This window comes from Vipera berus (genome assembly GCF_964194415.1).
Source record: "Vipera berus genome assembly, chromosome: 7".
NCBI lineage: Eukaryota > Metazoa > Chordata > Lepidosauria > Squamata > Viperidae > Vipera > Vipera berus.
In genome coordinates, this window is record NC_138209.1 from 26340877 (window position 1) to 26367727 (window position 26851).

Sequence of the window (26851 nt, forward strand, 5' to 3'; positions counted from 1 at the left end):
ACCTTTTGTGACCTTCTGACAAGCAAAGTCAATGGGGAAGCTGGATTTATTTAATAATCATATTACTAACTTAACAGCAATGATTCACATAACAACCGTGGCAAGAAAGGTCATAAAATGGGATAAAATTCACTGTTTCACTTAGCAACAGAAATTTTGGGGTCAAATGTGGTCAAGCACTGCCTGCAATCATAAATCACTCAGGTTGCCCTAAACAAGCAGTTCTGCATTTGCTATTAAATCACTAGTATTCTAAAATTCCAGAAAAGTAATTAAATCATTGGGATATAACAATTATTGTTAGAAGTCACTGGATCAAAGTTTCTCTTGTAAATGGGTTATACTGAATGCTTTATTATTAACATTTGTATACAGCCATGCATTAGTAAAATATAAAAGAATAATACTTAAGTATTGTGTACATTTGATAAAATATAACATTCTATTTGCAACTGTGTATTTTACAAGCAATGTTTGCTCTTTTGCAAGTATTTGCTTCAGACAAAATGTGTGTCTTCTAAATGATAGAAGAGGGTTTTTTTTTATAACAAGCTATATTTTTTCTACCAAGTAATAAAAAATTTGTATCCCCTTCAATGCATTCCCTCTTCCAATTTAATATTGTAAGCCACCAAGAGGTAAGATGACAGTCAGTAAGTTTAATAAATAAAATAAAATGTAATAAATAAAATATGACAGCAGCAAGTCAATGTCAGTCTCTTTTCAGATACGAATGAATGTAGCTTCATTTGTTAATTATAAATTGATCTAGCTACAAACATAACCATTGCCATTTTGGCAAAAATTGGCATGCTACTGCAACGTAATTTTCAAAAATACATTAAAATACTCACTCTGCTATGAGCAGGGGACACATGAAAATGCCTAGTTGCTGTAAACACTGAATTCACTAGAATGTCTCTATCCTTATTAGGGTTGTAAGCATAGAGCATTTTAGCTTTGGGTAGCCCCAGTAACCTAGGGAAACAAGAAAAGGTGAAATAGAGGACAGTGCTAAAATAATGTATTATTATTATTGCTCCAATTCAATTTCAACACTCAAACTACTACAGAAGTATATTCCACAAAAATAACATTATTTTCAACAGTTTGTACTAACGGAGGACAAAGTATCAAGCCATGTTTTACAATGACACAAATTCTCCTTTCCTAGTAGTACTGTGGCTCTCTCAAAATTTGCTGATTTCAATGTATTATTCAAATATTGTTTTTATGTGCTTTTCAAAGCAGAATCAAACCAGAAGAGTATTGCTTGAATATGCAGAATTGGGTTTTAGGACAAGGACAAACTATAGCTGAAAGTATCGGAAACTCAACATAGTAACACGTGAGCCTTGCCTTGATCACATAACAAACCCTGGTTTGATATAACACTAAAACTATGATACAAATAGGTAAACAGTTTAGATTATAAAACAAGTTAATATAGCCGTTTTACATATTCCTCTTAAGAGCTGTAATTATTTTAAAAGTTAGCTAATGTGCTTCTTTCATAATTAAAAAAATATTTCGTATATGTTGCCCATTATTTACTTTTCATAATCACCCTGAAAATATTGATGCATCTTATAAAATAATTGTAATGAGAAAGGAAAATAGGCAAAAGGCTGTTTTCTTGAAAATATTATTTTTGTATTATAGGTATTACTTTGCCTTTATTCTGAAAAAGTGAAAAATACTCACTGCATTCCAAAATGGAGAATAGAAGGATGAAAATGAAGAATCTTGCCATCAGGCATTTTTGCAGAAAATCTGAAAAAGAATATAGCAATAACTATAGAATCTTATTAGATAAGAGAATATATGTAAACACTCCAATTAAATGTATAGTGTGACATCTAGTGCTTGGTTTTTTTTAGTTAATTCCATTTCTGTATTGCTAAACTATAGAAAATTCTGAATACTGGATACTAGATTTCAGAATATTGTATCCAAATGTAATAAATCCTTTTTAAATAATTCAGTTACATATAAACTATTCTGTAATGGCTAATTTAAAAGTGTTTGAGAATATGAAGGGCATATAAGTAGCTGCCATACCATCATTTAGAAGTCAACTCTGTCATTATTCTTATGCAGCTGAGGCTTGCTGGTTTAATTTGCATGCAACTATTGGGGGTGAAGGGGGAAGGTAAACAGGTTTATTCCAATGAGTATTCATTCAACATTTTCTGCAGCTGTAGTTTAACATGACCACAGAGTGAAAAATTCCTAGAAAACAGACCTGACAGTTTGGACAAAACACACCAGCATTTATACACTAGCATTATTGTGCTTTGCAATAATTCAGGCAGGAAGTAACAATAACATGGATAACTATCACCAAATCTAAGTGCCTCAAGAAAGACTGTATCTGGTACACCAGAAATGTTATCTCCTGCAAATACAGTGACAACCAAGGAGTACTTCTTCATTTAGGACTTATCAATGCTTATCAAGACCAGTTTCCAATGAAATAATAGTTATCTTGATCACGTATCCAAATTTTAATCTTTTTCTACCTCATCTAGTTCATCATCAAGTGTACCATGTTTCCCCCAAATTAAGACCCGGTCTTTTTTTTTTTCCTCCAAAAGTGGCACTAGGTCTTGATTTTGGAGAATGTCTTATGTTAGGACCACTGCAGCTAGGCCTCCCAAGCTCCAACACCTGTTGCTCTGCTGCTTGACTTCTTCTGCAGCTCCTTGCTCCCACCTGTGGCCAGACACCATGTGGCATATTGCGCCATTGCCGCTCCACCTGGCAGGATGCCGCATGGTGCTTCGGGGCATTGCCGCTGCTTGCACGCTTTGGGCCACTTCTCTTTGTCACGTGCTTTGGGCCACTTCTTTTGCTCCCGCACTTCGGGTCATTTCTGCTGCTCGTGGGAGGACGCCGCCTAGCTCTTTGGGCCATTTCCGCAGCAGAAACAGCCCAAAGCACCATGTGGCCTCCTGCCGCGAGCAACAGAAGTGGCCTGAAGCACTGCACAAGCAGTGGAAGTGGCCTGAAGCATGCAAGCAACAAAACGGCCCAAAGCGCCATGCGGTGTCTTGCCGGGAGGAGCAGCTACGGTGCAATGTGCCACATGGTGTCTGGCCACAAGTGGCGGCAAGCAGCCACAGAAGACGTCAAGCAGCAGCATGACAGGTGTCGGGGCATGGGAGGCCTGGCTGTGGTGGTCCTGCCGGTAAGGTAAGTAGGTGTGGGGCAGCTTCACCTTCCTACACCCACCCTAGCTTGATTTTTAGGGGTGTAACTCACCCCAAAACTAGGGCTTAGTTTTGGAGTAGGGCTTATATTAGTCCCACACCCAAAACTCAAGCTAGAGCTTACTATTGGCCTGGGTCTAACTTTCAGGGGAACATGGTAGGAAATATTTACAAGCATCACTTTCTTCCATATGGAACACAAAGATACATATCTGATTGTTACTGCATATTTATACTATGCAAATCTCTACCTGATGTACCCTGGTGATTTCATTAAGATGTTAAATAGCATTGGAACAGGATTGAATGTTGTAGAAGAGTTAGATACTGAAAGAGCAAACCCTACTACATTATCTTCTGGGCACGATCTTATAGGGAAAGATCATCACTCTCCTCAGAACCAAAAGAATGAAATCTTTTTCTGGACATTCTTTTTTTTAAAATTGTGAATATTTCAATACTTCTTCGTTGGTCACAACAAGCAAATGTAGTATGCAACAATCTGCCCCTAACAAGGACAAAGCAGGATATGCTGCATGATCTTCCTGTTGCTGAAGTCCCAAAGCCTCTGCTTCAATGGGGGGAAAAATCACTGAACTATACTGACTCTCAGCCTTCCAATTTGGTACAAAGCCAAAAGACACTTCAGTATCATCATGATAGTAGAGGTTCAAGAGAGTAAGCAGGGCTCTGCACACCCTGCCTCATCAGTTTCTAGTATAGCTCCCCCGTACAGCAGTGTCAGCACCGTATTCTGATATTTACTTCTCTACATCTCTCAAAAATTGACTCTTTTGAAAGTTTATATGTATGACTTGTTAATTAAAAGCAGGAGCATGCATATATGTGACCTTATTTTTACCTTCATATGAGGAAACTTGCCCAATTTTCAGAGGCTTCTATTTCAAATAAAGAATCACTTTTAATTGTATATAGCCTATCCAAAATTTACACTGAAGTCAGGTATTAATCACAATGCCAAAGGCAGCACATGCTACCAACTTTTAGTTTTCTCCCATGCATTCATTTGCATAATACCTATTCCCCACAGCCTTCTACATACAGTACCTTTGAATCAGTTTTTGTGGATGAATCAGCTTCTAAGAACAGAAGCCTACAGCTATATTAATTTCAATGGATGCAATCAGAAGCACTACAACTTTATTACAATTTTTAATCATATAAACACCTAGTATTGGTGCAGGCAATATGCTTCAAAGTCAGATGCAACATAAAAATTCTGCTTAATGTAAGTGCTCGTATATTTGTAATCTGTTTTGTTATTGTTGTCATATAACCTTGCCCATGTTAGCGGAATTGATCTAAAAAAACCTTAATTCTTCTGATCTTGTATTTCATAATACTTAGATTGACAGATCCAATTGTTACATATATATCTGCTTTTGTAGTGTACTGTATGGGTAGATAAGAATATGAACAGTGAACAAGCACAATTTGTTTTATAATACTGAAATGCCTAAATAGAATGTTTTCCTTGCAAAACAGGCAGCCATTTCATTTCCTAACTTCAACATTGCTTGTAGTCACACCAAGGCCTGCTATGCTCCCTCACTGTGGCAGGGTGAGGGATGTTGCTGAGTGGAGTGAGTAAAAAGCAGTGGGAGTGTACATATTCCCAACAGGATGATCCAAGGCAGAGGTCCCCAACCTTTTGGCACCAGGGACCGGTTACGTGGAGAGAGGTTTCTCTGTGAAACGAAGGGGGCATGGTTTTGTGTGCTGCTTGCATATCACAGATGGGGCTTTGCTTGTGCGGCCTGGTTGCTGGCATGCCACGGCCCAGTACAGGTCCATGGACCAGGGGTTGGAGACCCCTGATCCATGGCATGAATGTCATCCAGCTGCCCAGCTACAGAAAACTAAGATGACTTTGAACTAATACAGCAAAACATAAATTAACCCTAGGAAGGGAAGTGATAGTCAGAAATCTGAAGAAACAATGTCTTGATTCTGGATCAAGGAAGGGAAAATGCTGCAGGCTTTCAAGGTTCTGTTACTATAACAAAGCACAGTTCCAATATTTCTTATTCATTTCCTGATCTGGCCTACTTGAAAGGCTGACACCAGCTAAAAGAAGCAGCTATCTATATTACACAGCGGTGATATATGATGGTTTGGGAGGCGGATACCCAATTTACTGACAATGGCAAAGGCATAATTTTATATTAACCAGGAAAATGTAATGGTGAAACTAAATGGATAGACAAAATAAGGCTATTGACATATAATTCTGGACAATGAGCCTTTTAGGTCAGATGGCACTAGGTATGCTACTAAGAAAGAGCTGAGGACTTTTCAGAATTGTTTATGGTGTGACTTTCCAGATAGCAAGTTAAAGAGAATAAAATCTGAAGTTGTAAAAATAGAAGTACTGTAGGCACATGGAATGTGAGCAGCATAAAGACAGGAAAGGTCAACAGTGAAAGATGACATGAATTTACTGCACTCTGATGTCTTTGGCATCAGAGAATTGAAATGGACTGGAATTGGACACTAAGTTAGAAGATCATATTGCTTACTACTCAAAAGATAATAAGCAAAGAAGTAATTGCACTGTTTTCAAAGTTATAAAAGATAAAACAGAGTCAGTATTTGGGTACACTGTAATCAATGACAGAATAAACTCAGGGTTTGTAGACAACCAGTTGATGTGACAGGTTGGTCATATTTATGCTCTAACCACTATTGCTGAAGAAGAGGCTGACAAGGTTTATGGTCAAGTTCAATCTGAAATTTTTGCCAATTCAATGATGTCTCTTTGTTGCTAATTGTCTTCAAACAACAAAAATGACACCTACACACATAGATATCAACATGTATAAAAGACAAAGAAAACAGATAGACTATATAGATATTACTGCTAAAAGGAGATAGAATAATTTGGTTATAACAGAGATGTGGCCAGAGAAATAGACCATAAGCTGCCCATACATAAGTTCTAAGCTAAGGTAAAGTAGAACAAAGCCACCCAGTTGCCACAATGTGATCTTGGACTTGTATGGATTTTATACTTTAGATTTTTTTAATGTTGCAAACTGCCCAGAGTCACATATCCACAACTGTAACTTTGCTTAACTCTATCTTAATGTGATATCCAAACCAAACTGGGTTATTTCCCCTAAGAGGAAATGAAATTATAAAATTGATATTCAGCCACAGCTGGAGCTGTCCTCAAGTTATCAGCTGTCCAGGTCATAAGAACAGCCAGTTGACACCCAAGGGGGAAGCCAACACTAGCATGAGATTATTAGTACGCCAGAATAATGGAGAAAGTAAACTTATTATATAAGCAAGACAAATCTAAACATAAAATCCATTAAAATATACTAACAATATACTTTACACACATAAATAAGTTAACTGCAAATAGAATTTTAACAGACTTTTAAAAATAAAATTTCAAGAACTCCTTTTATTAGCATGTACATGTTGTAGGGGTTAGCATGAAAGCAGCTCCATTCTCTGACTTGATATTTTACATACTGAACATCTCATCTGTATGTGGAGCACTTAGGTCAAAAGTCCATGCAATCTGCACTATTATCCCAAAGGAGATTGTATATGCAAATCCAGCTTAACCTTTGTTTGGTAACAAAGGTTTTAATACACAGTAGTCGTCCCATTAAATGACCAGGGATAATCTAGATCCAAATAGCCATGGAATCTATTTCAGATAAATATTTTCCAAATAAAAGAGTTATTTAAAGAAATAAAAAGAGTTTGGCCCTATTCTATGCACACTGAGAATACCTCTGTTGTAAAGAAGAGAAATGCAATTAAAGAAGAGAAGAAGGAAATGTAATTTGAAAAAGGAGTTAACACACTAGGTAAAATGTCATTACACCTAGCCATATTATATATACATTATACATTAATACAATCCAATTCCTAATCTTAAAATAAACAATGCAAACTAGATTTTGCAATTATATAAAGTATCTGTCAATGTAGGTAAGCTGAATTGTTCAAGTCAATCACAGAGCTGAATGAATATATTGAATATTTTCAAAATAAAATTCTGTTGCAACTATGGTCTGCTATGTAAAATAAGTTTAAGTAAACTGCAGGTTGAGAACCAGTATGGTGCTCTCTCAAAATATCTATTTATTCTAAAACAGAAGCAAGAGTTTCACAAAGAAAAAATGTGTTTTGTGGTATAATTGCCACTTGGAGAAATCCATGTAATATGCACTCTCTAACTTTATGAAAAGCTTGTACAAACTTACAGTCCCACTCGAATTGAATGCAGCTAATAGGCTATCATCACTCAACTATCCAAACTTCAGAATTTTATCTTTTAATCAGAAAAAAACAAAAATATAAAATCATTAACCTGTATTTTTCACTATGCTTCTAGGCAAAAGGAGCACAAAACTCTTTTGTATATCATAATAAGCTTGGGTTAACAAACCATGGTTGATATGGCCTTACTTGTAAGCAGCATAAGCATGTATACAGAAGTGAGTAACTATTAGCTTTTTGTGATATTTGTTATGTCATACATTTGGCTGATGGGCATATATGTATATACATACATAAGAAAAAGTTTAACAATTCTGTAATCCATCTAATATAAAACCAATACTTCTATGCAAATATAGTTTTATAAGTTTAAAGACAGCTATATCTTAAACAAATCAAAACTCAAATTAATTTTGAAAAGAAATGGATTACAGAGAGTAATCTTCCTGGTCTTAAGACTACAGGAAAAATGGTGAGGAACAACTCTAAATGGAAACACTGCAACAGAAATCAAACTGGCACTGAAGAACAGTAGTCAATGGCAACAAAACATGTATGTCATGGGTCAAAGAGTTGGTCAAACAGAGGTCTTTCCAATCCATTCTATTGCTACTTGCCTTGAACAGAATTTAGAAAATAGCAAGCAGTACAGTATTGTGGAAAAAGCATTTGAACACACAATGTTATTCAAGATGGCACATACTTTAAAAGTGACACTTGGTGTTAATCTTTTCTTGTTTTAGTAGACTAAGTAAGATCTACAATCCAAATGAAGTTCTAATCAAACTGAAAATTTGGTACTGCAATTTTGCAGTCCACAAATGACACTGAAGATTTTATTTAACTTATTTATTATTTTTGCTTAATTTATTTAAATGTTGTTCTGCCTATCGATTCTGATAGGTTTATTTTTATGAACAATCTTTATTACTTCTAATATTAGAAAATGGAACGTAACTTTTTATCACAAAACTATATGATATATAAACTTAGTTTTTGTTTTACCAAAACTTCAAATCATACATCTTCCACAAATGCAGAGATCTAATCTTGATTTGCAATTTGAACCAAACATGTCATATACTATGATTAATATTAAATATTGCTTAAGAAAATTCATATTCCAAACCATGGCTTGTTGTTTTAATCCAAAATATAGTTATAATTACTTCCTTAAATAAGGAAATAAGACAATGTAAAAATTCCTTTCTAATTTTAGGCAGCCACCTGAAAAAATCAATACTCCTAAAAATAAAAAATACAACCCAAGTAAAATAAAAAATAGTGGTTATATTCTAATAAAATTAAGGCAGATGACAAAATGCAATTCAACTGATATTCAGAAATTACAAGAGATTTCAAACGTTTATAACTGAACCAATATAGATACAAAAAATAGAAACAATAAAAGATCTTAACTAGCATATCTAAAATGAAGAAACTCAGTACAGAATACAGAACGTTAGAGGTGGAAGGGACCTTGGAGGTCTTCTAGTCCAACCCTATACCATTCTGGGAAAAACGAGTGTCAAATTTCTTCTTAAAATCCTCCAGTGCTGGAGAACCCTAGACTTCTCAAGACAAGATGTTCAACAGATTAATTAACTGTCAGGAAGTGTCTCCTTAATTCCCGGTTGGATCTCTCTTTGATAAGTTTCCATCTGTTACTTTTTGTCTTGCTCTCATGTGGAAAAGAAGTTGTCCACCTCTTCCTTGTAGCAGTCTCTCAAATATCGGAAGACTGCTATCATGTCACCCGTAGTCTTTCTCTTCATTAAATTAGATATACTCAGTTCCTGTAATCATTTATCTTGTTTCAGCCTCCAGATTTATTGTTCTTCTCTGCACTCTTTCCAGAGTTATTTTTTTTTTGTACTGTGGGGACTAGAACTGGACACAGTATTCTAAGTGTGGTCTTATCAGGGCAGTATATAGCGGTACTAATACTTCATATGATCTTAATATACTATTCCTCTGTTGATGCAGCCTAGGACTACATTGGCTACAATGGCTAGACCAGGAGTTGGCAACCTTGGCTCTTTTATGACTCATGGACTTCAACTCCCAGAATTCCTGGGCTAGACAATTACCTACTGTACGTTTTTCTAAGTAACAATTCCTTGAATAAGAAGTTCCTTTCTAATTCAATATTTTTCCCCTAGAATTGTAACTTTTGACTCCGACTCCACCAAAAAAACTAAAGCTTCAATTGTCTCAAGAAGCAAAATAAGACTTAACTCTGCTTATGACAAAATTCAGGTTAGCTTGCAGTCAATGCTCACAGAAATTTAGATATGAACTATCTGTCCCTTAGTTGGTTGACTGTGAAATCTCTCAAGGTGTAGAAGGCTTTCCTGCCACGAGGGCTTCCATAAAGACCCAGGAAAATTAATGGGAGATTGGAAGATTTTTAAAATTTGATACAAGTTTATCAAATCCACATTTCCGAAATGTATACAGCAACCAGAAAACAGTTGCTCTTTGTTCATATTTAAAAATTTGACATTCCAACAAATGCATATACAGTAGGAGAAAATACAGATAAGGAATTTGTTATACTAGCAGAAATATACATGATCCTATATATGGTTTGGTTCTTTCTAAAAATATTAAAATGAAAACTAAGCAGTGCAGTCTTGGGATATAAAAAATAGATATTGGAAACAGAGAGAGATGGTAAAATTGACAAATATGTCCATTCCTAAAGATGAGCAAATTATTTCAGGGTTTATTTAACAGAAGGATGGGAAAATATATGGGGAAGGGACTTTTACAGCAAATGATTTATTTAGCAAATACATTATGTAGCATTTTTTGATTCTGCCCTCTCCAAATTGTTTTTGCATTACAAATCCTATTATCAATGAAGACAGTTGGGAAAAAAGTAAATAGGGATAAGGGATAGGGAAAGACAAAGTTTGAGATCAAATATGAAGGAAGCCAGCATTACAGGTAAAATAAAAAGGACATTTGGAAATTGTCTTGTCAGCAGATATATTAATCAAACTTTCCATTTGTTTTTACAAATATCTACCTATATTGGAATAAAGTCAACAGCAACTGGGAAGTATTTTGAAGGAAGATCTTAAACTGAGAAACATCTTCATAAATGCAGAGACTGCATGGGGCAACAGATCCAGAGACAGAGAAAACTAAAAATAATATTGAACATCAGAACACCAAATATGGTGCAGCCTTCCATCAGCTTACCAAATGACAGCACAACATTCCCAAAAGAGCTTTGGAAGTCTGATTTTGCTCTTAAAATATCATCTTAAAATATCGTGTTCTGGCATAGCAAGATACATTTTTCCCCTCTTTTGTCCCAAGTTATTTGGCAAGTAAATTTGTAAAAGCCTGCTTAAATTTGTGATAGATTTCTACTACATACACACAACTGCTGCAGTCTGTTCCAACTCCTTTTTCACAAATCATCTGCTGAGTCTCTGAGAAGAGTTGTATACCAATAGTTTCTGTTGTTATAAAATCATGATGGATACAGGTAGTCCTAGACTTATGATCACAACTGAGTCCAAACTTTCTGTTAAATGAGACATCTGTTAAGTGAATTTTGCCCCGATTTACAACCACTCTTGCTATAGTTGTTAAGTAAATCACTGAAGTTGTTAAGTTAGTAACACAGCTGTTCAGTGAATCTGGCTTCCCCATTGACTTTGTCAGAAAGTCACAAAAGAGGATCATGTGACCTTGGGATACTGCAACCGTCATAAATATAAACCAGTTGCTAAGCATCTGAATTTTGATCATATGGCTATAGGGTTGCTGCAATGGTCAAAAGTGTGAAAAATGATCATTAGTCATTTTTTTCAGTGCTGTTGTAACTTTGAAAGGTCACTAAACGAACAGTTGTTAGTCAAGGACTACCTGTAGAGGAAGGCAAAAGAATATACACTCTTCCCTTAAAAATTACAGGGCAGAGAAGCTGGACAGAACAATCTTTTTTAACCTAGTACCTATTAGATATTCTGCACTTCAATAGCCAATATCTCAAGCTACCAAAGCCAAAGATTAGAGATGACTGGGAAAATAGGACAACAGATGAAATTAACTGAATTTTTGTAATTATGCACTGTAGCAAATATTGGAAAACAAGCATGCATCCTCCTTTAAATTTAACAGTTTTTAAAGTGTGAAAATAGTACTACCTGAACAATTTTAACAGTAGTTTTTAAGAATCCTTCAGTTAAGGATAATCTTACTCTAATATTGTCTCCATTTTTAAATTACTGAAACAATATAAACAGATTAACTCATTAAAAAGGGCTCTCTGGACAGCAATAAAAGGTAAAAGTAAAGGTTCCCCTGCACATGCGTGCTAGTCGTTTTCGACTCTAGGGGCCGGTGCTCATCTCCGTTTCAAATCCGAAGAGACAGCGCTTGTCTGAGGACGTCTCCGTGGTCATGTGGCTGGCATGACTAGACACCAAAGGCGCACGGAACGCTGTTACCTTCCCACCGTAGTGGTCCCTATTTTTCTACTTGCATTTTTACGTGCTTTCGAACTGCTAGGTTGGCAGAAGCTGGGACGAGTAACAGGCGCTCACTCTGTTACGCGGCACTCGGGATTAAGATTGCCGGAAGAAATATCAACAACCTAAGATATGCAGATGATACCACTCTAATGGCAGAAAATGAAGAAGAACTAAAGAGTCTCTTGTTGCGGGTGAAGAAGGAGAGTGCAAAAGTTGGCTTGAATCTTAACCTTAAGAAAACCAAGATCATGGCATCCGGCGCTCTCAATTCCTGGCAAATAGATAGGGAAGAAATGGAGGTAGTGACAGATTTTATTTTCCTAGGCTCCAAGATCACTGCAGATGGGGACTGTAGCCAAGAAATTAAAAGACGCTTGCTCCTCGGAAGGAAAGCCTGGCCCATGGCAAATATAGACAGCACACTAAAAAGCAGAGACATCACCCTACCAACAAAAGTGCGTATAGTCAAGGCGATGGTCTTCCCAGTTGCAATGTATGGCTGTGAAAGCTGGACCATAAAAAAGGCTGAGCGCCAAAGAATTGAGGCCTTTGAACTATGGTGCTGGAGAAGACTCCTACAAGTCCCTTGGACTGCAAGGTGATCAAACCAGTCAGTCCTAGAGGAGATCAACCCTGACTGCTCTTTAGAAGGCCAGATCCTGAAGTTGAAACTCAAATACTTTGGCCACCTAATGAGAAGGAAGGGCCTAATGCTGGAAAAGATTGAGGGCAAGAGAAGAAGGGGACGACAGAGAATGAGGTGGCTGGATGGAGTCACTGAAGCAGTAGGCATGAGCCTAAATGGACTCCAGGAGATGGTAGAGGACAGGAATGCCTGGAGGAATGTTGTCATTGGGGTCACGATGGGTCGGACAAGACTTCACAGCTAACAACAACAAAAAACCATTTAAAAAAATGAAAAATCCAAGTAGAATCACATGGCAACAACCTTTTTAAAATGTTCTGAAAACTCAGCAATAGAAAAACTACTTTCATTTCCTTCTAAATGTTCAAAGGCAGAAGAGGCTATCTTTACATCAGAGAGTAAGGAAATCCATAAGCCTGGACAGTCACAAGCTCCTGGCCTGTGCCCATCTCCAGTTTTGACTGCTTTCATGACACAAACATGAAACTGCTTTCATGACACAGGATGGGCCACATGTTCAACACAAACTGACTGCTTTCATGACATAGAATGGGCCACCATGTATAATATATGATACACGATTCTCATGGATTGTTTCCTTTTATCCTACATAACATTTTTCACTGAAGCCAAAAAGTTCTATTTTGGTCTCATCTGTTGTCCAAAGAACATTCTTCTAATAGCATTCTGACTTATCCACAGCATTCTGGCTTATCTTTTGCAAACTGTAAACGGTCAGCAGTAATGTTTTTGGATAGCAGTGGCTTTTCCCTTGCAAATCTGACTTGCACACCATTGTTGTTCAGTGTTTTTCATGAACACTGACATTGGCCAATGTGAGAAAGGTCCTTAGTTCCTTACCCAGGGGTTCTTGGAGCTTTCCCAGGATATTACTTGCTTTGCTCTTGGTCCAATTTTAGTTTAATAAACTTTTAATAGTTCAAGAACTATTAAGTCTACAATATATATACTTATTAACTTCCAATTGCACTGGAGACTCCAATAAGGAGAAATTTCCTGGCCATTATAACAATTAATCAGTGGAACGATTTATCTCCAGAAGTTGTGGGTGCTACAACACAGGACGTTTTTAAGAAGAGAGATTTTTTAAAGAGGGTTTCCTGCCTGAGCAGGGGGTTAGACACTAGAAGACCTCCAAGGTCATTTCCAACTCTGTTATATCATGCTGCCTTATTTTTTGAGGGGCATTTTCTGAATATTAATTTAAAACAAAGACATACTCTGAACCTGCTCATATTTTATATGACATTTTAGACATACTCTGATACTTATTAATTTGACAAGTATAAAGCAACCTTTGAAGACTTTTTGAAAATGGTCTAAAAATTATTGTCACCGTAGATAAGGCCACGACAAAACATTTATCCAAAATGTATTCAGTGACATTGCACTCTAATATCTCCTCACAAGAATATTTGGTATTTCCTCAGTTCACATTTTTTTCTTGGCTTGCTTCCCGAAGGTCTTTAATTGGATCCATGAATATAAATACTGTGCTTTATTTTGCAGCATGCCCACATTCCAAGATTAATATTCATGAAATATTGGTTGCCATCCCCTGGTCTAAATCAAGGAGTGGAAGCTTGTTAATGCCAAAATGCTCTGCTCTTTTTCTTTTTTCCCCCCCAACCAACCTCCACACTCTATACCAGGCCTTTACAATGAGCAGAGCAATGGGGAAATGGAGTACAATCAAACACGGAGGAAAGATAAACTTGCACTTCAATGCAAGTTTATAAAATTGTTCTTCAATGATCAGATATTACCTGTTACAAGTTATCAACTTATATCCATTCATTTAGCAGCCAAAGTTACAAAAGCACTGGAAAAAGACTTAAGATCGGTATTGTTACTGCATTCCCATGATCACATGATCAAAGTTTGACACTTGGCAACTGGCATGTATTTACGATGGTTGAAATATTTTGTGGTTGCATTTTCAACCTTCCAAGATGACTTCTGATAGGCAAAGTCAATGGAGGAAGCTGGATTTGCTTACCAACTATATCATTCACTTAACAACTTTAGCAATTTATTTAACAAAATAGCAAACATGGTTGTAAAATGGATGTGACTCATTAACAACTACCTTGCTTAGCAAGCTTGTAAGCTAAGCTTGTAAGCCGCCCTGAGTCTTCGGAGAAGGGCGGGATATAAATGAAATTAAAATAAATAAATAAATAAATAAAATAAATAATAGAAATCTGGGTGCCAATTGTGGTTGTAGTCAACTCCTGCAATTTGGGATTATTTTTAACAAATCCTTTTTGTAAAAGGATATTTGTGAAAGGACTTCCTAAATCATTTATTCACTTACACAAGAATTAAAGCATTTTAAGTTGAATTCCATGTACAGCATCTTCACATAATGCAATTCCAATAATTTATCCCCTTTTCTTCAGCCCTTTCTTGTAGCTCATCAAAAAATATTTGGAATATTGGAACATGCATTTTCCAGACTCATCCCAGAATTTGTAACATTTTGACATTTCAATGTGCTTTGAAATTCTTTGAGAAACAGCAATTAACCCACTTTCATTCTTTGAGCATTCTTCCAGAAATTCACAGGATGCAGCAAAAGCCCTTCCACACATTAGATTTATTTATTTATTTAACCTATACAGATTCAAAAAGAAAAAAAATGGAAATGTAAGTAAAAAGAACAAATAAATTCCTTTTACTTAATGCTTAGACCTCACAGACAAATGGTATTGCTGAAATTCAGTGATAAAGTTGAAATTTCTGATCAAACTAAAAGCCACATATTATTGGGAGAGGGCATATGAGGCATGCAGACCTCCCACCCATAATATAAATGCTGTTGAAAGTTTTTCTTAAAATGCCAGGAATGCAAAAGAACGAAAGCATCTATACCAACTTTCATAAAAACATTTCAAACATCACAGCTCCATTGCCTGTTTTTAATCAATACACGTTTATAGAAGGCCAAACTTTTTTTTGCAAGTTCTTTCCCTCAGTGAAATTTTTATTTTCCTTTTACTAAAATTTATCCCTCAAGAGAAAAGCTGCTAAATATGCAATATACCGTGTGGTGATATGAGCCTGAAAAAAGCACAAATCCCATCAACAGTGTTTGGTTGAAAGTGATTCGAGTGGCTGTTGATCAGGGCTGTGAGTGTCTGAGTGAGTGACCCTAAGTGTTACTGATCAGCAGCCACTCAATCACTTTCAACCAAACACAGGCATTCATTCTTTCCAAAGAATACACAAGAGACCCAGTGAATCTAAAGTAACCGCAAGTTTACCGTTAACAATGTAACTGCTCTCCTCCTCCCTCCCTCCCACTCTCTCTCACACATATACACACACACACACACACACACATAAACGCACCTGCAAGGATCCACACCTACCCACATCCTTCTCAACTAAGCAGCCATCAACCAGCCAGAGAGACTGAAGCTACCAAATCTGGATCAAAAGACAATGCAAAGAGCATGCAGGCTTCAGAACCCTTTTTTATCCCAGGTGCTTGCTTTGGTGTTTTACAGGAACGGTAGCTACTCTTGCCTTGTTCATTTCAAAATCTGGTAGCTGCTGATGGGATTGGTGGAAAGGTTTCCCATGTGTTCATGTCCAACTTCTTTTATTTGGTTCAAGTGATATTTTTCCTTAACAACCTGGTTCCTTATCTATTTCCCCCAAGGAAACTTTTAGACCAGTGTTTCTCAACTTTGGCAGCTTGAAGACACGTAGACTTCAGAACTCCCAGAACCTTCAGCCAGCCATTGCTGGCTGGGGAATTCTGGGAGTTGAAGCTTACATATCTTCAAGCTGCCAAAGTTGAGAAAGACTGTTTTAGACAATTCCTGGCTTTTTTATCCATTCTACTTATACACCAGCTTTAGTATGGCAGCTTTAGCCCCGTCTAACAAATGTCTTTATACATACTGCATGCTTCACATCTATTAAAAGCGCATAGTTTGCACAAGAATTGTTTGCAGAACAGCATCTTCCGTAAAACCAGAGCACATACTAAGAGCACTTGAAACATGTCCCTATTTCCTGAAATGTGTAATATTATTGCAACAATTACTTTATGCTCCAAAGTTGGTGAATTGCATTGCACAGAAGTCCACAACAATCAAAGATATGGATATAAGCAATGGCAACACTCCTTAAAGTTATGAATTTCTATATCTCTCTGTAAACAATCAATGATCTCACATCTGAACCAAAAAAAGCATACTGAATTTTATTCTAAGTTGACTAAGTAGAGAAAACTGACCCTAAACATTCCTGTACTTCTAATCTGTACTTCTAATCTGTACTTCTGTACTTCTTTAGCAACTATGATCAAACACAATGAGTGTTATACAGGGAAAGATCTCCAGTCACTGTGTCTATTTCTGGATTGTATTAAGCCATACATTTTTTAATTTTAAAATTATTTTCATTTCACAAATCTGTAAATGAGTAAATAAGCCTAACAGAAAGACAGCATTTCTAGGGAACACTATGATACTAACAAAAGATAGGAAAAGTGATGGAAAATGGATTTGTATTACAAAAATGTATTCTACATTTTTTTTTCAATTCACATTTTTCAAGTGTTTTCAAAAAATTAAAGACAAAATACGTTTTAGTGGAATGTACACAGTTGAGTTACAAAGACCTTATATTTATTTTATTTAAGGGGTGGCGGAGACAGTATATATGTATGACTTGAAAACAATCAGCATTAATGTGGCTTTCTGACCCTCAATTAAATCCCACAGATTATTAGAAAGGAACACTTCCAGTCTTTTTCATACATTCAACAATTCTCTCTTTCATACAGAACAAAATAATCTGATATAATAATTTGGGAATAAAAAACAAAATTTCCTCACCTTCATTTTATTTGAATAAGACAAAGCAAAGATATTCTGAAGTATACAATAAGAATTCTACATCACCAATTATTTTTAAAATTAATCTCAAATTTTAAAAGAAACAGATATTGCTGTATTACATGCTATATTAAATGTTGGGAATGTTCCAAATTATGGATATTGTATTAATATTTTAGAAATTGCTATGTATTCATATTTTCTAATTTACTGATAAAGAAAATATAGAGTATTAAAAGTTCAAGGTGGTTTCTGGATTTAGCTTGATTAGGTTAAGCGTGTGCAAGTATAGTAGTTATAAAATCAAGTGTAATCAGATGCAACAAAGAAGGAACACTAGCTAAGTAAAGAAAAAAACTGATTACATTTGTCATTATATTGGTAACAATTCAAATATGTATATCCATGAATCAGAAAACATACAGATATCTGTACTCGATTGGAAAGTTAATGAAACAACTTACAACCAAGCACATGGTTCCCTAATAAAATCTTCCTCTTTCTTGAGAATAAGAAAAAGCGGAGGAAGCATTGAAACCACCTTCAGTAGTGTTATGGCAGGGGTCGTCAAACTTGGTCACTTTAAGATTTGTGAACTTCAACTCCCAGAATTCCCCAGCCAGTATGGTTGGCTAGGGCATTCTGGGAGTTGAAGTCCACAAGTCTTAAAGTGGCCGTGTCTGAGGACCCCTGGGTTATGGTTTTGCAAAGAACATGGCAGAAGTATTTTTTCCCCCTAATATTAGTAAGGAGACCGAAATAACTACAAATAATAAAACCAGCATTGTTTTAAATGTTTAAAAATTGTTAAAAGTTTCTGCATTATTTAAAATATTTACATGAATATTTTGGAAAGAAACTCTACCTCCAATTTTAAGAGGGGTAGTATTTTAACTGAGACTGAGCAAATAATGTTAATGTTATTTTTATAACAGGGGAAATTGCACTGTTTATATTAATTTTTCTAGAACTATGTCTAACCTAACCAAGCTTACATTTCTATATAAAATTTGTCTAGAGTAAAACAGATAGGCATTGATCTGCATTTAGAAACATTGCTCCCTTGAAAGTATTGTTTCTTTGAGAAAGTACATTTTCTCAGAGAAATAAATAAGAATAAAATAGGAACATGTCAACGGTTTTAAAGATATTTATGGGTGCTATTATTATGTCAAATTACAGCTATGGACGTGTTGCATTTCTCTAGTAAAAGAACAATATACATTAAAGTATCAGTTGTCCTGATTCTGCGAGGAATGCTACAGAATAAATTCAGTGGGAATCTGCCACAGCTGCTCAACAGAGCTGGAAAAGTTCTTCATTGAAACCTATGGTAGCCATTACCAGAAAAAACTAATAACTGAAGATTAGCTGGACCAATTGGTCAGACTCTTATTGAAAGCTGACTTTACTTACCTCTGCTCTTGTGGATCTTCCTCCATGTCCTCCTCTGATTCAGCCTAATAAACAAAGAAAAGACCAGAAAGCTTTTCAGCAACGAACATGCATTTCCTACAAATACTTTATTTCAGCAATGCCAGTATTGCTCAGTGATGGCTCATGTTAATTAGGCTGCCACACTACAAACATATATTTGCATGCGAATTTTTGAAAAAAATGCTATTAGCAAAATTTAAACTTTTTGAAGTAAATGCCTAAATCTTCAGACATATAACACAAGACCACTGTAACAAAATAAACAACAACAATCACAATATAGAGAGAGACAGCAGAAGAGAAGAGAAAGAACTGGAGAAGATAGCAAAATACAAAGACCTGCAAACAGAAACAGAACAACTGTGGCAAAAGCAAGCAAAGGTAGTACCAATAGAAATTGGCATTTTGGATGCAATCCCAAACATCACTTGAACACCATTGGCTTTGACAAATCCACCATTAGTCAATTGCAAAAAGCAGCTTTACTCAGAACAACTTCCATTCTGCTACGATATCTGTAACATTAAACATCCACACCTGCCTATCCCAGGTCTTTGGAAGAGATTAGATAGACAGACAAAAATGCCAAATCCAGTCTCAACATTTGGCTGACTCTGCGATGAGCTATAAAATAGACAAAATCATAGAAAATGAAGAAACTAAATTGCTCTGGGACTTTAGAATTCAAACAGACAAGCACCTACTACAAAACACCCCAGACTTAACAACTATCAATGTGAAAGACAAAAAAGTCTGGATGGTGCACGAGGCAGTATTGTGAGACAACGGAAGAGAAGAGAAAGAACTGCAGAAAATTGCAAAATACAAAGATCTGCAAACAGAAATAGAACAACTGTGGCAAAAGCAAGCAAAGATAGTACCAATAGAAATAGGCATTTTGGGTGCAATCCCAAACAACTACACCAGGGGCAGGCAACCTCGGCTCTTTTATGACTCATGGACTTCAACTCCCAGAATTCCTGAGCCAGCTGGCTCAGGAATTCTGGGAGTTCAAGTCCATGAGTCATAAAAGAGCCGAGGTTGCCTACCCCTGAACTAGACCTAGAACATCATTTGAACACCACTGGCTTTAATATATTCACCATCAGTCAATTGCAAAAGGCAGATTTACTCAGAACAGCTTATATCTTGTGACAATATGTCTAACACCATCAAACATCCACATCTGCCTATCCCAGGTCCTTGGAAAGGACTTGATAGGTAAACAAAAATGCCAAATCCAGTGTGAACATCTGGCTGATTGTATGACGAACCATAATAAGGACTAGACAAACAGAGAGACAACAGTCAGCCTATCAGCAGCATTTAATAGCTGCATTAAGGCTCATGGCAAAGTTCAAGAAATCTATAATACATGACAAATGGCATTTCTTTTCCATAAATTAGGCCCTGGGAAAACAATATCTCCAAATCCCATAGTGAGCAGCCCCATTATTCATTGCATATTATCCTTGTGTATTCCACTCAAATAAACTTAAACATGTCATTTCCCTTCTGAGAAATATCAACTTAATACACACACTTCTAAAAGTTTTCCTATTTGAGATTAATTTTCCTGTCATACTTGGCAGGAAAATAGCAACACTGTAATAGTACTGTATTTCTGACTACAGAATGTAGCTTCTTCTTCCATATTCGCATATGCCACATCCTTAATATAGATGAAGAAAATTAAAATTCCAATTTCTTCCTAATTGCAAAATGCATCTAGCTCTTTTATCATAGTACACATTTAATTGCATGGAAAACACATAAGTGTCTTGTGCAAGTTGAATTGTGTATGCATGTGCACCAGCCCATTTGCGCAAGCTGAGCTCTATGCATGTATGCCCGTGCGCACGCACAACCGAGTTCCACTCTCCCTCCACAGCTGGGCCACCAAACCACAAAGGTTGGGGCCCACTGCTTGAAATAAGCACATAGTTTAGATAAAATACCTATGAGAATGTACAAAATTGAGGTAAGATTTTTTTAGAACACTTATACACTGCCTTTGTTTTTTTTAATCTATGTACACTTGTCCCACAAAATTAAGAAAATACCACTCCTTTCAAGATGGAGTAACAAATGAACCCACAAAAGGCTTTAAAATATTTACTAGACAGTCAGTCTTATTTTACTTCTGTTCCTACATAGAAAGTTAGATAGCCATAGACACATAGGAGATTAGGCACAGTATCACCATTTTATAATGGACCTGTTATTTATAAACCCTGATGGGCCCAAAATATGGTAACTTGTACAATTGCCCTTAGCAACTAAGACTGTCTATAAGTCATTAGTTGAACAAGCATTAATGCAGTTGATTCCCAGAAATCAATATACTATAGCAAGAAATGACTAACATAATACGGGAAAATGCAATTAAGAATTTATAAACAAAGCAGTATTTGAACTGCAGCATTTCATTTATAATACTCGCTATCACTTTTGCTTTGTGGTTTCTATTTCTGAAGAATGTTAGAAAAAGCCTATTGAAAAATATTTATAAAAAATTAATAAAAATATGAAAAAACCAATTCTTTTCATGAACATTTCAAAGTTACTCAAGATTTGAATTTGACATTTCATGAGTTTCTAAAATAAGAACATCTGAGTATTATTACTTTATAACTGAGAATTTAAAATGAAACTCTTAATTCACTTTCTAGCTAAAATTGGCATCAGACTTACATTGAGACTAAACAAAATACTATAGGCCCAACAGAGAAACTGAACAATATGAACCGAAAATTGAATTTCCTTTTAAAAAGGCATTTAGGAAGTACCCAAAACAGTCCAGCTCTTTTAAAATCTACTTCAAACTATCTCACAACAGATAAAGGAAGAAATTATTAGTCTTTATTCTAAATTCACTTCTGCTTTTTAAAACTGGCTGTGGGTATACTGAAACCAATCTATTTTTCATAGTGTCTAAAAAAGTTTATATATGAATAGGAACTCATATTAGTAAAAAAAAATAGTAAAATATTTTGAGAAAATATCTGAAGCATACCTTTACCGAAAAAATATTTCCTGTTAAAGTAACATGTTCTTCACACATAAAAAAATGTTTCTATTATCTTTCCACTCAAGGCTTAAAGTCAGCCTTTTCATTTTAATATCCTTCAGAGTTGTTGAACAATGTATAACTGCAAAACCACTGTTTTAATGCCTAGGAATTATGATAGTAGCAAACCAACAGTACTATAAATGCAAGATAGCAGAAACAGGGAGATGTTCACAGAATGTTTCCAATTGCACAAAACTGAGATTCAGCTTTTCTCAAAATTCATTTACTTCATCAAGATAATCATTGCTGCATGTTAAACTAACGCAGCAATGACAGTTGCTTCACCTTACTACGCATGGCTGAAACAAAGGTCAACTTTGCATGCAACATGCACTATTGCTCATAAAGGAAGGCAGAAAGAGCATTGTGAAACAAAAGACCTTTTGGTTTAGTAATACATAATTAACTCATGGCATAATAGAATAATTTGGGACAATATTTATATGCTCTATGAAAATACAATATAAAACTGATTCAGATTATGTAAACCAGGGCTTTTCAACCAGTGGTACGGGAACCACCTGTGGTACATTGGCACCTAGCAGGTGGTACGCAACCATCCTGGAAAAGTGGTAGTGGGGGAGGGGAATGAGCTGAACTGGTGGTAGTACTACAGAAGCCTGAGCGAGAGATGGCTGAAGCTGCAGGGCTGTCAGGTTTTTGACACCTTGCTAGGCGACTGGTGGTACTCGGATGTTGCCATATCCTAAAAGTGGTACAATGGGTGAAAAAGTTGAAAAGCCCTGACGTAAACTATGCTAAACACATTATAGTAATAAGCTTTCAGCTACTCTGTTGTCCTTTTCTGCACACTGATGTTGGAAAATAACAATTTGGCATAATATACAATATTAAACATTTATTTTAGCCAATATGCTTACACTCCAGAAAAACCAGCAATCTTAATTGTACTTAAAGTTGACACCCTCCTTTGCTTTTCTAAACAGAACTCAGTGGCTAATAATGCCACACATTAAAACATTAATATAAATAAAAGGTAGCAACACTCTTAAATTAATCTAAGATTGAGTGATTACAACTAAACATAAAAGCATGCAATTTTTCATATACTACCTTCAATTTAGATAAAACAAATGAATACCCACTTCATCAATTAAAAAGGTAAACCAGAAAACAAACATACTAAGTTTTCAAGTATCTGACTTCCAGTCAAGATCACTGCAGGAGTTACATTTTCATAGGACTAAATGATATAAGCATTCAAACACCAATTCACATACCTCTACTTAAAAATAAAATCAATCCTGCATAGTAAAAATGGTCTCAATAATAACGCTCACACATACTTTACTTCCACCGTAGATATTTAACTCCAAAGAGAAGGGATTATTTTATCTAGAGAGTTGATGGAACTATCATACTCTACAAATGATTACTGTGGGATTAAGAAGCAGGAATTAAGTCCCTCAAATGCATTCTTTCCATGCCAGACCCTCTTCTGCTGGTATTTATTCTGGTAGACATGGAAGATATCATATGGAGAAGTTCTTTCAATCTTGAGGCCTTTAGCTATATTACCATATGAGGCCTCCATCCACCATATAAACTCTTGCAGCATCTGGGGCTGAGATAAGTTATACCTTTCACATCTGGGCAGCACCAGAGAAGCCCTTTTAGTGTTTAGAAATAAACTCTTTTCAGCTCATTGAGATTATACTTAAATTAGAGCTGGAAGAGAGCTCTGAGGTCTTCGTCCAACCCCCCACTCAAGCAGGAGAAGACATGATTACAGAAAATCACACTGGTCATGAATATTGCACTGTTTATGAATATGTGGAACTGTAGACAGAATATACCATAAGAAAGGCTGAGCGCCAAAGAATTGAGGCCTTTGAACTATGGTGCTGGAGAAGACTCCTGCGAGTCCCTTGGACCGCAAGGCGATCAAACCGGTCAGTCCTAGAGGAGATCAATCCTGACTGCTCTTTAGAAGGCCAGATCCTGAAGCTAAAACTCAAATACTTTGGCCACCTAATGAGAAGGAAGGACTCACTGGAGAAGAGCCTAATGCTGGGAAAGATCGAGGGCAATAGAAGAAGGGGACGACAGAGAATGAGGTGGGTGGATGGAGTCACTGAAGCAGTAGGCGTGAGCTTAAATGGACTCCAGAAGATGGTAGAAGACAGGAAGGCCTGGAGGAATGTTGTCCATAGGGTCGCGATGGGTCGGACACGACTTCGCAGCTAACAACAACAAGACAGAATATGTAAAAAATGCAAACCTAGATAGCTGCTAAAGAAAATGTATCTGTAACTATTAAAAAGTATATGAAAACCACTCACCTTCCATTTAAGAATTTTTCTAAAAGTTTGAATTTTAAAATAATTAAGATTAATAAGAGTATCTTCACAATTTAAGTGACTATATCACCTCACTTTATTAGGGATGGGGAGCCAGGGAGAATCTGTATAGTGTTGATACATATCCTGATACAATGTTCCTCTTAAAGAAGTGGATTTTATTTCAAACATGTTAGAAGTTCATGAGATCTGCTGACAGCAACCTTCCCTTATAGAAGCAGTACTGCCATCATATGTCAACAGATTTGTCCTACAAAATTTATCAAGCGCGATAAGATTTTGAAATCTTGCAGAAGCATCAGAGTATTTTTCCCCCCTCATATATAAGCTTCATTATTTTACTCCGAAGTTACAGAAAAATAGAGCCTGCAGTGCTGCTGATATCCGGTTAAGATGAATGTGGATGAATTGCTTTCCAGTCACAGCCACCACCATCTCTAAGGCCACCATGACTTGCAGAACAGTGTGGAGGAAAACACTGGCAATGTAGGGAAATTATTTGTTTTTCCAGAGACACCTAATCCCCTCCAAGGAGAAGAATGATCTTATTCTGTAGGTGCTACCACGTACCCCCTTCTGCCATTTCTCTCTTCCCAGATCTTCCTTACCTTTGCAGGCATCAGGAGTTCCCCTTCTTCTGCTTGCCACAGTTCCACCACATTGGGAATAGGATCAATCGCTAGATGGGGGAGGGGGAGAGAGAGGTTAAAAACCTCAATCAGTGCCAAATCACGACTTCCAGCCAGGTCAAGCGATCATTGTGGTAACCTGGACCTTAATATAGTTAGAGAAAGGCGAGTTCTTATGCTCTGGGACCGGACATTTTCGAGCGGCCCAAACATGTGGTCGGGCTTTGTTTTTGTTCGGCTGGAGGCTAAGAGGCGCTTCCATATTGAACGCTGCTGCAGACACCACGCGCGAAGAAAAGGGGAGGGTGAAGAGGCCGACTTGGCTTGCGAAAGGCGGGTGTTTGGCCTTTTTATTCTTTAAAGCAGCAAGTCGCGGGAGGGAAAGAAAGATCTTAGCAGGACCACGTCCGAACAACCCACCCCTCTTTCTACCAGGCGGCGGGGCAGGCTGGGGAAGGCAGAAGGGAGAGCCCGGGCGAAGGGTGGCGTCGTTTTCTCAGCCACGCGAACCCCAGCAGCGGCGGCGGCGGCGGCAGCAGCGTGTTGCCCGAGCAGGGCGGGAAGAGAGGGGGCGGTGGTGGCAAGTCACGAAAGCAGCGTCCACACGTTCAGGGTGCAAACGCCTTCGACGGTTTGGCTCCCCCACCCCTTTATTTACTGATCTGCCACACGCTCGTGCAAACAAGCCCCGAGGAGTTCTGAACGAGCGGTCGTGTTTTTTTTCTTTTTGTTTAAAAAAAAAGCTTTAAGCAACGAGGTAGAAAGGGGAACTCGCTCACGGCTCTTTTTCCCCCCCTTTCTCGGCGACTGGGAAGGCAGCAGCCAGAGACGCTGCTGCACAAAGGGAGGCGGAGAGAGGGGCGAGGGGAAAAAAAAAAACCTCACTCAATTTTCGCCCTCGTCAGACCCCCGTCCTCTTCTGGTCGACCCCCACCCCCTTCACCTCCCGCTGCAGATCGGCGCTGCCCCTCGAGTATTTCGCCAGGCTCTCTCTCCCTCTCTCTTTTTTTTTTTTACCTTGGCCCTGCGCTTCTCCCAGACGGAAGCCAGGCAAGAGGACCTGAAAGACGCCGAGCAGGAGGTTCACGGCCGTGGCGACGCGGCAGTAGCTGCTCTGCGACGGGTAGCGCAGCCCCGCCATGCTGCTGAGGCGGCTGCTTTCCTGTCTGCCCGAGCTGGCTGGCGGAGCTACAGCTGTGGCGGCGGCGGCGGCGGCAGCAGCAGCATTGGCCGCCTCCTCCCCTTCCCCCGCTCCAGGCGCGTGTGCGGCAGAGATAGAGCAGGCTGCGCGGCGCAGGGCGGTGGAGTAAGAAACGGCTTTCCCCTCCTCACTGGGCTCCGCCCGGAGGCGGTAACTCGGCTGCTGTTACCGCCGCCCAAAACACATGGAAGGCAGGCCAAGCGGACACCGAAGGGAGAGGACGGGCTTCACCAGCTGCAAGGCCCCGACTCTGCGTTTTGGCTCTTTTATTCAGGCCGTCAGCCCTGTTTGCTGGAAGGTGGGGCTGGTCTGCCGGTCGTTCTAAGCTGCAGAATGAACCGTTGGCCCTCAGTTCTGCATTAGGCATTGCCGGCCTTCCCCCCTCACACACAAGACGCACCTGTTCAAATTTATGGGCCGAAGCTTTCAGAATCAGTCCTGCTGAAGTGTTTGCCTTGAGCAGAAACTCTCCCTTAGATGCTCTCCAAGGTCGCTTCTAAACCCTTCTTTTTTTCTGATTTCTGATTTCCTTCACCCATTTTATGTGGACAAAAATCAGGCCTGAGTTTTGGGAGGGGGGGAGGCCGAAGGATACACACACCATGGAGCCCCCTAAAACATGCTTTGTTATTAGAATAATTGTTGGAGTACAGTAATACCTGTCTTTCAAGGGCAGTAAAACCATCTCCTGACCAATGACCC

At 37.7% G+C, this 26851-nt stretch overlaps 1 protein-coding gene across 4 annotated transcripts in view; it reads right to left on the reverse strand.

Moving 5' to 3' along the window:
• The window catches only part of TMEM131L (transmembrane 131 like), a 65808-nt gene extending 39594 nt beyond the window's left edge, over positions 1–26214 (reverse strand). For all 4 annotated transcript variants that reach the window (XM_081332308.1, XM_081332306.1, XM_081332307.1 and 1 more), the window contains exons 1-5: positions 25966–26214; positions 24928–24998; positions 18905–18948; positions 1705–1773; positions 855–978 (exon numbers count right to left, since the gene is read on the reverse strand). In XM_081332308.1, the coding sequence (XP_081188434.1) occupies positions 855–978; positions 1705–1773; positions 18905–18948; positions 24928–24998; positions 25966–26089 (432 nt within the window). In that variant the 5' untranslated portion in view covers positions 26090–26214. The remainder of the gene's footprint in view (positions 1–854; positions 979–1704; positions 1774–18904; positions 18949–24927; positions 24999–25965) is intronic.
• Between the last annotated feature and the right edge of the window lie 637 nt (positions 26215–26851).